Source organism: Pelobates fuscus, chromosome 12 (assembly GCF_036172605.1).
Source record: "Pelobates fuscus isolate aPelFus1 chromosome 12, aPelFus1.pri, whole genome shotgun sequence".
Taxonomy (NCBI): Eukaryota; Metazoa; Chordata; class Amphibia; order Anura; family Pelobatidae; genus Pelobates; species Pelobates fuscus.
In genome coordinates this window covers 2,180,591-2,196,519 of record NC_086328.1, presented here as the reverse complement: position 1 = coordinate 2,196,519, position 15,929 = coordinate 2,180,591, and the positions used below count along the sequence as shown (strand labels likewise).

General features: G+C 49.6%; 1 protein-coding gene and 1 long non-coding RNA gene across 2 annotated transcripts in view; both read left to right on the top strand.

Annotated features, from left to right (window-relative positions):
* The window catches only part of CALB2 (calbindin 2), a 110,297-nt gene extending 98,861 nt beyond the window's left edge, over nucleotides 1-11,436 (top strand). The window contains exons 9-11 of the mRNA XM_063437621.1: nucleotides 192-245; nucleotides 5,631-5,702; nucleotides 11,130-11,436. Of these exons, the coding sequence (XP_063293691.1) occupies nucleotides 192-245; nucleotides 5,631-5,702; nucleotides 11,130-11,252 (249 nt within the window). The 3' untranslated portion in view covers nucleotides 11,253-11,436. The remainder of the gene's footprint in view (nucleotides 1-191; nucleotides 246-5,630; nucleotides 5,703-11,129) is intronic.
* A 41-nt stretch (nucleotides 11,437-11,477) lies between these two features.
* LOC134578638 (uncharacterized) lies at nucleotides 11,478-12,985 on the top strand. The gene is made up of 2 exons (XR_010086113.1): nucleotides 11,478-12,326; nucleotides 12,661-12,985. It is a non-coding gene; the product is annotated as an uncharacterized LOC134578638 (long non-coding RNA).
* The last annotated feature ends 2,944 nt before the right edge of the window (nucleotides 12,986-15,929 follow it).

The window sequence follows — 15,929 nt, the reverse complement described above, 5'->3', positions numbered from 1 at the left end:
GAGGTTGAGTAATATGCAGTATGTTAATACGTGCTGCGTTTCATAGAAAAACACTGCGCATACACACTTCTGGCACCATGAGAACTTCAAACCACTGAAGAGGTCATAGTGCCTGAGATAACCCTCTAAATACATAATTTGTGATTCTTTACGTCTCATCTGCTGTATTAACTGTTTTATTTTATCTGCAGGGCATGAAACTGAGTTGTGACGAGTTTAATGCCATATTCAACTTTTATGATAAGGTTCGAGAACTGGATGAGCTCCTTTATATATTTCCACATTACACTCATAGCTGCATAACTGACTTGTAGAGATGGACATCCCCTTCCTAACATTGCAGAGCAACGCAAACGTCAAATTGGCTGAAATGCTATTAAGTACTTTATAACTACACATTAGCAGTGGGTCTGTGCGAGAAAGGGCTGGGTGGGGTATACAGAAAAATCAACATTATGTGTTAGAAAGGACCAATGCTTTTAAAGATTGGAGTACAGGCAGAGGGGTAATATCTGTAATAAAGGGTCAGGGTTTGCAGATTAGGGGGTAGTATCAGTAATAAAGGGTCAGGGTTTGCAGTGTAGGGGTAGTATCTGTAATAAAGACTCAGGGTTTGCAGATTAGGGGGTAGTATCTGTAATAAAGGGTCAGGGTTTGCAGTGTAGGGGGTAGTATCTGTAATAAAGGGTCAGGGTTTGCAGATTAGGGGGTAGTATCAGTAATAAAGGGTCAGGGTTTGCAGTGTAGGGGGTAGTATCTGTAATAAAGGGTTAGGGTTTGCAGATTAGGGGGTAGTATCTGTAATAAAGGGTCAGGGTTTGCAGTATAGGGGGTAGTATCTGTAATAAAGGGTCAGTGTTTGCAGATTAGGGGGTAGTATCTGTTATAAAGGGTCAGGGTTTGCAGATTAGGGGGTAGTATCAGTAATAAAGGGTCAGGGTTTGCAGTGTAGGGGTAGTATCTGTAATAAAGAGTCAGGGTTTGCAGATTAGGGGGTAGTATCTGTAATAAAGGGTCAGGGTTTGCAGATTAGGGGGTAGTATCTGTAATAAAGGGTCAGGGTTTGCAGATTAGGGGGTAGTATCTGTAATAAAGGGTTAGGGTTTGCAGATTAGGGGGTAGTATCTGTAATAAAGGGTCAGGGTTTGCAGTGTAGGGGGTAGTATCTGTAATAAAGGGTCAGGGTTTGCAGATTAGGGGGTAGTATCTGTAATAAAGGGTCAGTGTTTGCAGATTAGGGGGTAGTATCTGTAATAAAGGGTCAGGGTTTGCAGATTAGGGGGTAGTATCTGTAATAAAGGGTTAGGGTTTGCAGATTAGGGGGTAGTATCTGTAATAAAGGGTCAGGGTTTGCAGATTAGGGGGTAGTATCTGTAATAAAGGGTTAGGGTTTGCAGATTAGGGGGTAGTATCTGTAATAAAGGGTCAGGGTTTGCAGATTAGGGGGTAGTATCTGTAATAAAGGGTCAGTGTTTGCAGATTAGGGGGTAGTATCTGTAATAAAGGGTCAGGGTTTGCAGATTAGGGGGTAGTATCTGTAATAAAGGGTTAGGGTTTGCAGATTAGGGGGTAGTATCTGTAATAAAGGGTCAGGGTTTGCAGATTAGGGGTAGTATCTGTAATAAAGGGTCAGGGTTTGCAGATTAACGGGTAGTATCTGTAATAAAGGGTCAGGGTTTGCAGATTAGGGGGTAGTATCTGTAATAAAGGGTCAGTGTTTGCAGATTAGGGGGTAGTATCTGTAATAAAGGGTCAGGGTTTGCAGATTAGGGGGTAGTATCTGTAATAAAGGGTCAGGGTTTGCAGATTAACGGGTAGTATCTGTAATAAAGGGTCAATGTTTGCAGTGTAGGGGGTAGTATCTGTAATAAAGGGTCAGTGTTTGCAGATTAGGGGGTAGTATCTGTAATAAAGGGTCAGGGTTTGCAGATTAGGGGGTAGTATCTGTAATAAAGGGTTAGGGTTTGCAGATTAGGGGGTAGTATCTGTAATAAAGGGTCAGGGTTTGCAGATTAGGGGGTAGTATCAGTAATAAAGGGTCAGGGTTTGCAGATTAGGGGGTAGTATCTGTAATAAAGGGTCAGGGTTTGCAGATTAGGGGGTAGTATCACTAATAAAGGGTCAGGGTTTGCAGTGTAGGGGGTAGTATCTGTAATAAAGGGTCAGTGTTTGCAGTGTAGGGGGTAGTATCTGTAATAAAGGGTCAGGGTTTGCAGATTAGGGGGTAGTATCTGTAATAAAGGGTCAGTGTTTGCAGATTAGGGGGTAGTATCTGTAATAAAGGGTTAGGGTTTGCGGATTAGGGGGTAGTATCTGTAATAAAGGGTCAGGGTTTGCAGAGTAGGGGGTAGTATCTGTAATAAAGGGTCAGGGTTTGCAGATTAGGGGGTAGTATTTGTAATAAAGGGTCAGGGTTTGCAGATTAGGGGGTAACATCTGTAATAAAGGGTCAGGGTTTGCAGAGTAGGGGGTAATATCTGTAATAAAGGGTCAGGGTTTGCAGGGTAGGGGGTAGTATCTGTAATAAAGGGTCAGGGTTTGCAGATTAGGGAGTAGTATCTGTTATAAAGGGTCAGGGTTTGCAGATTAGGGGGTAACATCTGTAATAAAGGGTCAGTGTTTGCAGATTAGGGGGTAGTATCTGTAATAAAGGGTCAGGGTTTGCAGATTAGGAGGTAGTATCTGTAATAAAGGGTCAGGGTTTGCAGATTAGGGGTAGTATCTGTAATAAAGGGTCAGGGTTTGCAGATTAGGGAGTAGTATCTGTAATAAAGGGTCAGGGTTTGCAGATTAGGGGGTAGTATCTGTAATAAAGGGTCAGTGTTTGCAGATTAGGGGGTAGTATCTGTAATAAAGGGTCAGGGTTTGCAGATTAGGAGGTAGTATCTGTAATAAAGGGTCAGGGTTTGCAGATTAGGGGTAGTATCTGTAATAAAGGGTCAGGGTTTGCAGATTAGGGGGTAGTATCTGTAATAAAGGGTCAGGGTTTGCAGATTAGGGGGTAGTATCTGTAATAAAGGGTCAGTGTTTGCAGATTAGGGGGTAGTATCTGTAATAAAGGGTCAGTGTTTGCAGATTAGGGGGTAGTATCTGTAATAAAGGGTCAGGGTTTGCAGATTAGGGGGTAGTATCTGTAATAAAGGGTCAGGGTTTGCAGTGTAGGGGGTAGTATCTGTAATAAAGGGTCAGGGTTTGCAGATTAGGGGGTAGTATCTGTAATAAAGGGTAAGAGTTTGCAGATTAGGGGGTAACATCTGTAATAAAGGGTCAGGGTTTGCAGTGTAGGGGGTAGTATCTGTAATAAAGAGTCAGGGTTTGCAGTGTAGGGGGTAGTATCTGTAATAAAGGGTAAGGGTTTGCAGATTAGGGGGTAGTATCAGTAATAAAGGGTCAGTGTTTGCAGTGTAGGGGGTAGTATCTGTAATAAAGGGTCAGGGTTTGCAGAGTAGGGGGTAGTATCAGTAATAAAGGGTCAGTGTTTGCAGGGTAGGGGGTAGTATCTATAATAATGGGTCAGGGTTTGCAGATTAGGGGGTAGTATCTGTAATAAAGGGTAAGAGTTTGCAGATTAGGGGGTCGTACCTATAATAAATGGTCAGTGTTTGCAGATTAGGGGGTAGTATCTGTAATAAAGGGTCAGGGTTTGCAGTGTAGGGGGTAGTATCTGTAATAAAGGGTCACGGTTTGCAGATTAGGGGGTAGTATCTGTAATAAAGGGTCAGGGTTTGCAGATTAGGGGGTCGTACCTATAATAAATGGTCAGTGTTTGCAGAATTGGGTGGTAGTATCTGTAATAAAGGGTCAGGGTTTGCAGTGTAGGGGGTAGTAACTGTAATAAAGGGTCAGGGTTTGCAGATTAGGGGGTAGTATCTGTAATAAAGGGTCAGGGTTTGCAGATTAGGGGGTAGTATCTGTAATAAATGGTCAGTGTTTGCAGATTAGGGGGTAGTATCTGTGTAACGGATCACCTGGCACCCTGACTTGGTACCTCCGTTAATGGATGCTCCTAGTGCTTCCTGAGGACTCCAAGCACTCTGGCAGACACCACAATCACCGAATCCGAGAAACATATATAAATCCTCTCAAGCATATGAATGCTGTAGACCATTAAATAGGAACCATACGAATAGGCTTGTACTCCTAGCAGTCAACTGGAACAGCATGCAAGAAATCCTTCCCCCCAATAATGAGACGACACATCACTTTGAGGGTAAAACAGGAACTCTGGACTGGCTCATCCAGCCTGGCTTTTATTCACAAACAGGTACATACAGGACACTCCCAGGGGGAGGATGAAATTGACCAATCACATGGATGTACCTCCCACACATTTCCTCCCCTTAGATTAACACTTAACCCAATTATACAGTACACACTTTTCCCCAATTCCTGGATGTACCCCAAAAACAGGGGGTACACCTTTAATAAAGTATCTATTACAGTAGTATCTGTAATAAAGACTCAGGGTTTGCAGATTAGGGGGTAGTATCTGTAATAAAGGTCAGGGTTTGCAGATTAGGGGGTAGTATCTGTAATAAAGGGTCAGGGTTTGCAGTGTAGGGGGTAGTATCTGTAATAAAGGGTCAGGGTTTGCAGTGTAGGGGGTAGTATCTGTAATAAAGGGTCAGGGTTTGCAGATTAGGGGGTAGTATCTGTAATAAAGGGTCAGGGTTTGCAGTGTAGGGGGTAGTATCTGTAACAAAGGGTCAGGGTTTGCAGATTAGGGGGTAGTATCTGTAATAAAGGGTCAATGTTTGCAGAGTAGGGGGTAGTATCTGTAATAAAGGGTCAGGGTTTGCAGTGTAGGGGGTAGTATCTGTAATAAAGGGTCAGGGTTTGCAGTGTAGGGGGTAGTATCTGTAATAAAGGGTCAGGGTTTGCAGAGTAGGGGGTAGTATCTGTAATAAAGGGTCAATGTTTGCAGAGTAGGGGGTAGTATCTGTAATAAAGGGTCAGGGTTTGCAGTGTAGGGGGTAGTATCTGTAATAAAGGGTCAGTGTTTGCAGATTATGGGGTAGTATCTGTAATAAAGGGTTAGGGTTTGCAGATTAGGGGGTAGTATCTATAATTAAGGGTCAGTGTTTGCAGATTAGGTGGTAGTATCTGTAATAAAGGGTCAATGTTTGCAGATTAGGGGGTAGTATCTGTAATAAAGGGTCAGGGTTTGCAGATTAGGGGGTAGTATCTGTAATAAAGGGTCAGGGTTTGCAGTGTAGGGGGTAGTATCTGTAATAAAGGGTCAGGGTTTGCAGATTAGGGGGTAGTATCTGTAATAAAGGGTCAGGGTTTGCAGATTAGGGGGTAGTATCTGTAATAAAGGGTCAGGGTTTGCAGATTAGGGGGTAGTATCTGTAATAAAGGGTCAGTGTTTGCAGTGTAGGGGGTAGTATCTGTAATAAAGGGTCAGGGTTTGCAGATTAGGGGGTAGTATCTGTAATAAAGGGTCAGGGTTTGCAGAGTAGGGGGTAGTATCTGTAATAAAGGGTCAATGTTTGCAGAGTAGGGGGTAGTATCTGTAATAAAGGGTCAGGGTTTGCAGATTAGGGGGTCGTACCTGTAATATATGTAAATCGATTCTTTATAAAGTGCGTTTGTGCCCATAAAACTAACAGTGTTGGGTGTTCCTCCAGGACAGGAATGGTTATATTGATGAGAACGAACTGGATGCTTTACTCAAAGATTTCTTTGAAAAGAATAAAAAGGTGAGAAGCTTTGATCAGCCCATCCAAATATTTTTTTTTACTTTTGTATTAATTTTAATGTGGGTATTTCATTTATGACGTATTTACAACTCTTTTTTTACCTTTGGGGTCTGACACTGTGTGACCGGGCAGGGTTTCTGACACTGTGTGACTGTAACAGACCTTCCTGTACCCCGGTTGGGTACCTCCGCCGAAGGATGCTCCTAGTACTGGGAACTTGCCGTCCTCTACCCACCCTGGACCTACGACATTGCTCCAGGTTCCAGTGGGTGAACCTCTCCTCCAAGACACAGTAGCAGGAACAAGCTCTTAAAAGAGCTAAGTGATTATAGCCGCAGGGCGTGTAGTGATACCCAGGGTAGATGCAGCCTTTCCCCCACACATGAGACAAGGCTCTATGTTGAGGGTAAAACAGAAACTCAGCAGATCTGAGGGTTTATTGAACAGCTTGGCCTTTTATACAGTTTTCCCCACAAGGTTACCACCCAGTCACTCCCATACAGTGTATACAATCCCTCCCCTCTGCCTGTGATATAATTAACGAAAAAAATACCGTGTGACCGGGCAGGGTTCCTGACACTGTGTGACCGGGCAGGTTTCCTGACACCGTGTGACCGGGCAGGTTTCCTGACACCGTGTGACCGGGCAGGTTTCCTGACACCGTGTAACCGGGCAGGTTTCCTGACACCGTGTAACCGGGCAGGGTTCCTGACACCATGTGACCGAGCAGGGTTCCTGACACCGTGTGACCGAGCAGGGTTCCTGACACCGTGTGACCGGGCAGGGTTCCTGACACCGTGTAACCGGGCAGGGTTCCTGACACCGTGTAACCGGGCAGGGTTCCTGACACCGTGTAACCGGGCAGGGTTCCTGACACCGTGTAACCGGGCAGGGTTCCTGACACCGTGTAACCGGGCAGGGTTCCTGACACCGTGTAACCGGGCAGGGTTCCTGACACCGTGTAACCGGGCAGGTTTCCTGACACCGTGTGACCGGGCAGGGTTTCTCACACCGTGTAACCGGGCAGGGTTCCTGACACCGTGTAACCGGGCAGGGTTCCTGACACCGTGTGACCGGGCAGGGTTTCTCACACCGTGTAACCGGGCAGGGTTTCTCACACCGTGTAACCGGGCAGGGTTCCTGATACTGTGTGACCGGGCAGGGTTCCTGACACCGTGTGACCGGGCAGGGTTCCTGACACCGTGTGACCGGGCAGGGTTCCTGACACTGTGTGACCGGGCAGGGTTCCTGACACTGTGTGACCGGGCAGGGTTCCTGACACTGTGTGACCGGGCAGGGTTCCTGACACTGTGTGACCGGGCAGGGTTCCTGACACCGTGTGACCGGGCAGGGTTCCTGACACCGTGTGACCGGGCAGGGTTCCTGACACCGTGTGACCGGGCAGGGTTCCTGACACCGTGTGACCGGGCAGGGTTCCTGATACTGTGTGACCGGGCAGGGTTCCTGATACTGTGTGACCGTGCAGGGTTCCTGACACTGTGTGACCGGGCAGGGTTTCTGACACCGTGTGACCGGGCAGGGTTTCTGACACCGTGTGACCGGGCAGGGTTCCTGATACTGTGTGACCGGGCAGGGTTCCTGACACCGTGTGACCGGGCAGGGTTTCTGACACCGTGTGACCGGGCAGGGTTCCTGATACTGTGTGACCGGGCAGGGTTCCTGATACTGTGTGACCGGGCAGGGTTCCTGACACTGTGTGACCGGGCAGGGTTCCTGACACTGTGTGACCGGGCAGGGTTCCTGACACTGTGTGACCGGGCAGGGTTCCTGACACTGTGTGACCGGGCAGGGTTTCTGACACTGTGTGACCGGGCAGGGTTCCTGACACTGTGTGACCGGGCAGGGTTCCTGACACTGTGTGACCGGGCAGGGTTCCTGACACTGTGTGACCGGGCAGGGTTCCTGACACTGTGTGACCGGGCAGGGTTCCTGACACCGTGTGACCGGGCAGGGTTCCTGACACCGTGTGACCGGGCAGGGTTCCTGACACCGTGTGACCGGGCAGGGTTCCTGACACCGTGTGACCGGGCAGGGTTCCTGATACTGTGTGACCGGGCAGGGTTCCTGATACTGTGTGACCGTGCAGGGTTCCTGACACTGTGTGACCGGGCAGGGTTTCTGACACCGTGTGACCGGGCAGGGTTCCTGATACTGTGTGACCGGGCAGGGTTCCTGACACCGTGTGACCGGGCAGGGTTTCTGACACCGTGTGACCGGGCAGGGTTCCTGATACTGTGTGACCGGGCAGGGTTCCTGATACTGTGTGACCGGGCAGGGTTCCTGACACTGTGTGACCGGGCAGGGTTCCTGATACTGTGTGACCGGGCAGGGTTCCTGATACTGTGTGACCGGGCAGGGTTCCTGACACTGTGTGACCGGGCAGGGTTCCTGACACTGTGTGACCGGGCAGGGTTCCTGACACTGTGTGACCGGGCAGGGTTCCTGACACTGTGTGACCGGGCAGGGTTTCTGACACTGTGTGACCGGGCAGGGTTCCTGACACTGTGTGACCGGGCAGGGTTCCTGACACTGTGTGACCGGGCAGGGTTCCTGACACCGTGTGACCGGGCAGGGTTTCTGACACCGTGTGACCGGGCAGGGTTCCTGATACTGTGTGACCGGGCAGGGTTCCTGACACCGTGTGACCGGGCAGGGTTCCTGACACCGTGTGACCGGGCAGGGTTCCTGACACCGTGTGACCGGGCAGGGTTCCTGATACTGTGTGACCGGGCAGGGTTCCTGACACTGTGTGACCGTGCAGGGTTCCTGACACCGTGTGACCGGGCAGGGTTTCTGACACCGTGTGACCGGGCAGGGTTTCTGACACCGTGTGACCGGGCAGGTTTCCTGACACCGTGTGACCGGGCAGGGTTCCTGACACCGTGTGACCGGGCAGGGTTTCTCACACCGTGTGACTGGGCAGGGTTCCTGACACCGTGTGACCGGGCAGGGTTCCTGATACTGTGTGACCGGGCAGGGTTCCTGATACTGTGTGACCGGGCAGGGTTCCTGACACTGTGTGACCGGGCAGGGTTCCTGACACCGTGTGACCGGGCAGGGTTCCTGACACTGTGTGACCGGGCAGGGTTCCTGACACTGTGTGACCGGGCAGGGTTCCTGACACCGTGTGACCGGGCAGGGTTCCTGATACTGTGTGACCGGGCAGGGTTCCTGACACTGTGTGACCGGGCAGGGTTCCTGATACTGTGTGACCGGGCAGGGTTCCTGACACTGTGTGACCGGGTAGGGTTCCTGACACTGTGTGACCGGGCAGGGTTCCTGACACTGTGTGACCGGGCAGGGTTCCTGACACTGTGTGACCGGGCAGGGTTCCTGACACTGTGTGACCGGGCAGGGTTCCTGACACTGTGTGACCGGGCAGGGTTCCTGACACTGTGTGACCGGGCAGGGTTTCTGACACCGTGTGACCGGGCAGGGTTCCTTACACCGTGTGACCGGGCAGGGTTCCTGACACTGTGTGACCGGGCAGGGTTCCTGACACTGTGTGACCGGGCAGGGTTCCTGACACTGTGTGACCGGGCAGGGTTCCTGACACCGTGTGACCGGGCAGGGTTCCTGACACCGTGTGACCGGGCAGGGTTTCTGACACCGTGTGACCGGGCAGGGTTCCTGACACCGTGTGACCGGGCAGGGTTCCTGACACCGTGTAACCGGGCAGGGTTCCTGACACCGTGTAACCGGGCAGGGTTCCTGACACTGTGTGACAGGGCAGGGTTCCTGACACTGTGTGACCGGGCAGGGTTCCTGACACTGTGTGACCGGGCAGGGTTTCTGACACTGTGTGACCGGGCAGGGTTTCTGACACCGTGTGACCGGGCAGGGTTCCTGACACTGTGTGACCGGGCAGGGTTTCTGACACTGTGTGACCGGGCAGGGTTTCTGACACCGTGTGACCGGGCAGGGTTCCTGACACCGTGTGACCGGGCAGGGTTCCTGACACCGTGTAACCGGGCAGGGTTCCTGACACTGTGTGACCGGGCAGGGTTCCTGACACCGTGTGACCGGGCAGGGTTCCTGATACTGTGTGACCGGGCAGGGTTCCTGATACTGTGTGACCGTGCAGGGTTCCTGACACTGTGTGACCGGGCAGGGTTTCTGACAACGTGTGACCGGGCAGGGTTCCTGATACTGTGTGACCGGGCAGGGTTCCTGACACCGTGTGACCGGGCAGGGTTTCTGACACCGTGTGACCGGGCAGGGTTCCTGATACTGTGTGACCGGGCAGGGTTCCTGATACTGTGTGACCGGGCAGGGTTCCTGACACTGTGTGACCGGGCAGGGTTCCTGACACTGTGTGACCGGGCAGGGTTCCTGACACTGTGTGACCGGGCAGGGTTCCTGACACTGTGTGACCGGGCAGGGTTCCTGACACTGTGTGACCGGGCAGGGTTTCTGACACTGTGTGACCGGGCAGGGTTCCTGACACTGTGTGACCGGGCAGGGTTCCTGACACTGTGTGACCGGGCAGGGTTCCTGACACCGTGTGACCGGGCAGGGTTTCTGACACTGTGTGACCGGGCAGGGTTCCTGACACCGTGTGACCGGGCAGGGTTCCTGACACCGTGTGACCGGGCAGGGTTTCTCACACCGTGTGACTGGGCAGGGTTCCTGACACCGTGTGACCGGGCAGGGTTCCTGATACTGTGTGACCGGGCAGGGTTCCTGACACTGTGTGACCGGGCAGGGTTCCTGACACTGTGTGACCGGGCAGGGTTCCTGACACTGTGTGACCGGGCAGGGTTCCTGACACCGTGTGACCGGGCAGGGTTCCTGACACTGTGTGACCGGGCAGGGTTCCTGACACCGTGTGACCGGGCAGGGTTCCTGACACCGTGTGACCGGGCAGGGTTCCTGACACCGTGTGACCGGGCAGGGTTCCTGACACCGTGTGACCGGGCAGGGTTCCTGACACCGTGTGACCGGGCAGGGTTCCTGACACTGTGTGACCGGGCAGGGTTCCTGACACCGTGTGACCGGGCAGGGTTCCTGACACCGTGTGACCGGGCAGGGTTCCTGACACCGTGTGACCGGGCAGGGTTTCTCACACCGTGTGACCGGGCAGGGTTCCTGATACTGTGTGACCGGGCAGGGTTCCTGACACTGTGTGACCGGGCAGGGTTCCTGACACCGTGTGACCGGGCAGGGTTCCTGACACTGTGTGACCGGGCAGGGTTCCTGATACTGTGTGACCGGGCAGGGTTCCTGACACCGTGTGACCGGGCAGGGTTTCTAACACTGTGTGACCGGGCAGGGTTCCTGACACTGTATGACCGGGCAGGGTTCCTGACACTGTGTGACCGGGCAGGGTTCCTGACACTGTGTGACCGGGCAGGGTTCCTGATACTGTGTGACCAATTGGAGCCCTTGGCTTTCTTTTTATTGCAGGTTGTGAACATTCAGAGTCTCACTGGGTATCGGCAGAGTATCATGTCTCTTTGTGACGGGGGTCGATTGTACCGTAAAGAACTGGAGATTGTACTCTGCAATGATTCTTCCTCTCTCAAGTAATGGGTGGCCCTTTCAGCCTTCACAATCAGCACTGCACTGAGTTCCTTTACCTTGGTCCACCTTACCACTGAGTGACCGGAGGAGAGAGTACTGAGTGTGAGAGGTGAGCAGTCTGTATTAGAAAGAGAAATTGCGTGTACTGTTTATAAGAGATTGTGTACTGAGTGTGTGTCAGTGTGTACCTTCTAAGTGAGAGAATGTACAGAGTTTATATTAGAGTGTACTGTCTATGAGAGAGTGTACAGTGTGTATTAGAATAAACTGAGAGAGTGCTCAGAGTGTGTATTAGAATAAACTGAGAGAGTGCTCAGAGTGTGTATTAGAATGTACCGAGAGAGTGCTCAGAGTGTGTATTAGAATGTACCGAGAGAGTGCTCAGAGTGTGTATTAGAATGTACCGAGAGAGTGCTCAGAGTGTGTATTAGAATAAACTGAGAGAGTGCTCAGAGTGTGTATTAGAATAAACTGAGAGAGTGCTCAGAGTGTGTATTAGAATAAACTGAGAGAGTGCTCAGAGTGTGTATTAGAATGTACCGAGAGAGTGCACAGAGTGTGTATTAGAATGTACCGAGAGAGTGCTCAGAGTGTGTATTAGAATGTACAGAGAGAGTGCTCAGAGTGTGTATTAGAATGTACAGAGAGAGTGCTCAGAGTGTGTATTAGAATGTACCGAGAGAGTGCACAGAGTGTGTATTAGAATGTACCGAGAGAGTGCTCAGAGTGTGTATTAGAATGTACCGAGAGAGTGCTCAGAGTGTGTATTAGAATGTACCGATAGAGTGTACAGAGTGTGTTTTAGAATGTACCGAGAGAGTGCACAGAGTGTGTATTAGAATGTACAGAGAGAGTGCTCAGAGTGTGTATTAGAATGTACAGAGAGAGTGCTCAGAGTGTGTATTAGAATGTACAGAGAGAGTGCTCAGAGTGTGTATTAGAATGTACCGAGAGAGTGCTCAGAGTGTGTATTAGAATGTACCGAGAGAGTGCTCAGAGTGTGTATTAGAATGTACCGAGAGAGTGTACAGAGTGTGTATTAGAATGTACCGAGAGAGTGCTCAGAGTGTGTATTAGAATGTACCGAGAGAGTGCTCAGAGAGTGTATAGGAATGTACCGAGAGAGTGTACAGAGTTTGTATTAGAATGTACCGAGAGAGTGCTCAGAGTGTGTATTAGAATAAACTGAGAGAGTGTACAGAGTGTGTATTAGAGTGCTCAGAGTGTGTATTAGAGTGCTCAGAGTGTGTATTAGAGTGCTCAGAGTGTGTATTAGAATGTACCGAGAGAGTGTACAGAGTGTGTATTAGAATGTACTGAGAGAGTGCTCAGAGTGTGTATTAGAATGTACAGAGAGAGTGCTCAGAGTGTGTATTAGAATGTACAGAGAGAGTGCTCAGAGTGTGTATTAGAGTGCTCAGAGTACTATTAGAATGTACTGAGAGAGTGTGCATGACTGGTAGAGGACACGGGACACTGCCCTGATTGGTTGTCTCACTGAAGGCATAGAGCGGTGAAAGTGATCTAGTGTTGGTTGCCACGGTCCTCCATTCCCTGTCCCTCCAGCCCCTCTTTCTCACGTAGATACCTGCTGCCCCGATTCTGGATTGGCCTCTGAAAACTGGCGTTTTATGGGGTTTCAACTGAGTGATACCTGAACTATTTATTTATCTTTCTGGGTTTTGCTTGTTTGTTTACCTATTTACCAAAGAATGAATAAAACTGACATATCCTGGGAATTGTCTTTTTTATACTTAATAAACCTATGAGTGTCCAAACTTGCACTGTGACCTAAGATACTCAACCAGGGAGAGACTACAATACTCCGAGTAACCAGACTGTATCAACCAGGGAGAGACTACAATACTCCGAGTAACCAGACTGTATCAACCAGGGAGAGACTACAATACTCCGAGTAACCAGACTGTATCAACCAGGGAGAGACTACAATACTCTGAGTACCCAGGGAGCATCAACCAGGGAGAGACTACAATACTCCGAGTAACCAGACTGTATCAACCAGGGAGAGACTACAATACTCCGAGTAACCAGACTGTATCAACCAGGGAGAGACTACAATACTCCGAGTAACCAGACTGTATCAACCAGGGAGAGACAACAATACTCTGAGTAGCCAGACTGTATCAACCAGGGAGAGACAACAATACTCCGAGTAACCAGACTGTATCAACCAGGAAGAGACTACAATACTCTGAGTACCCAGACTGTATCAACCAGGGACAGACTATATTACACTCAGTACCTAGACAGTACCCAAATACATAGGATACACTCCTAAATATCCCCTGGTAGCCCTGATCTGGGTAAGTAACATACTCAAAAATCACCCAGATCGGACATGGGGTTCAGGAGTTATGGAAGGGTAAAGTTTTGACTGACCGCACAGGTAACAGTAGCCGAAAATAGTTCCATAAGGTTTGGCCTTGCGGTCGGTCTCGGTTCGTGGATATAAATGGATGAAAATACCGAATGAAATGGCTGTTGCTTGCCTTCACGTGAATCCCCTTGTTCGGATGAGTCTTTCTACAGAACGACGGCTCGTTCGTTTGTTTCCGCACGAAGATATGGAAGTCTGGAGGTCTCAGCGGTGTTTGCTTAGTCGAGTGTCCGATTTGGGTGCCAGACACTCGACGACCAAACACCACTGTTCGGGAGTTAAGATGGACGCCGTCACGTGTTCGTATCCCGAATGCGTCCACCCATAGAACAAAGTACCGATTGCCAATTAGGGGTTTGCAACATTGTTGCGAACGGTAATGAGAGGCACAATTATCCCTGGGGTGGTCTGATTGTTCGGTAGTTTCACTTGTACAATAAATGGAGTGATTTTACCGAACAATCAGTCGAATGCTGCATACAAGGTGAATACATAAAACAAGCAATACACGATAGCATATTAAAACACACGAATTTTAAGGACAGCCTTAATGCAATCCGCTACAGACAGTATCAACCAGGGAGAGACTACAATACTCTGAGTACCCAGACTGTATCAACCGGGGAGAGACTACAATACTCTGAGTACCCAGACTGTATCAACCGGGGAGAGACTACAATACTCAGAGTACCCAGACTGTATCAACCAGGGAGAGGCTATATTACACTCAGTACCTAAACAGTATCAACCAGGGAGGGACTACAATACTCTGAGTACCCAGGGAGCATCAACACGGGAGAGACTACAATACTCTGAGTACCCAGATAGTATCAACCAGGGTGTAATGGCTACCCTAGTAGTGTGAGGGTATCAGCCGTTGGAGACGTCCTTTTTCCCGGCAAGCTGCTGTGCAGTAGTGGAGTTGCTTATTCCTATCCACGAGATCCAAGAGAAGAGTCAGGTTCAGCTGTTAAAATAGCAAGGTGGTTATGCAGTAAATCCCCTTCCAAGAATGAGACGAGGGGTCAAGAAGGGTCAAGAACTAAAGGGTCAAGAACTAAATTTTAATGGCATTCTCCTTTTATGTGATTCTGCCCATGCAAGGGAGAAACCCACATAATTAACACAACAACCAATAAAACATAAGGTACATCCCACACATCTCCTCCCCTTAGATAAGCTTGTAACCCAATTAACAGAAACACATTTTTCCCCAAGTTTTGGATGTACCCCAAATACCTGGGGTACATACATAAATCCCAGATAGCCCTATTCTGGGGGACCAACATATTAAAAAAATCAGCCCATTCGGTTCAGTGGTTCAGGAGATATGGGACTTTAAAGTTTTGACCGACCGCACAGGCAAAGTAGCCGAAAATAGTTCCATGAATTTTGGCCTTGCGGTCGGTCTTTGTTCGTGTGTTAAAAGTCACAGAAAGGCTTGCCATCCATGCGTAACTTGACGTTCGCTAGCATCCCCATAGTCTATTAAGTCTTTCTACCGAACGGCAGGGTGTTCGGTAGTTTTGGCACAAAGTTCCGGTGTTATGGAGGTCTCAGCGGTGTTTGCCTACTCGAGTGTCCGATTTTAGTTCCAGACGCTTGACGGCAAAACACCGCTGTTCGGGAGTTAAGATGGCCGCTAACACGTGTAAAAGTCCCGAAATGGCGGCCACCCAGGAACTGAAACAACGCGCTCATGCGTTTCCCATTGAAGCTGAATGTGCCGATCAGGGAGGTAAATAGCCACTTAATTAAACAGCAGGGTGGTCCAGAGTTCGGTAGTTTGTATTCGTATGGGGAATACGTTAGAAGTCCCGAACTGCTGTATAGTAATATCCACACCAAAACAGGTAAGGATCTTCAATCTGTTAGACTATATTACACTCAGTACCCAGACAGTATCAACCAGGGAGAGACTACAATACTCTGAGTATCATGGAGGATATGACAGGTGGAGCCATGGAGGATATGACAGGGGGAGCCATGGAGAATAAGACAGGGGGAGGTATTGAGAACTCAACATGGATGCGTGGAAGACTTGACATGTGGAGGGATCGAGGACATGACATATGTAGGGTGCTGGAGTTGTGAGATGTCCCTTCAACCTCCATCAGTATGACATGGTGGGACATTCACAGATATCTGTGCAGACACAGACTGATTCCCTTGCCACCAATGGATGAGTGAAAGGAGCACCGTGTCATCTCACCCGATAACCACTTCCACGGACATCATACATATTCATCTGGCAGCCCAGTTATCCTCAGGTGCCGAGATCCACT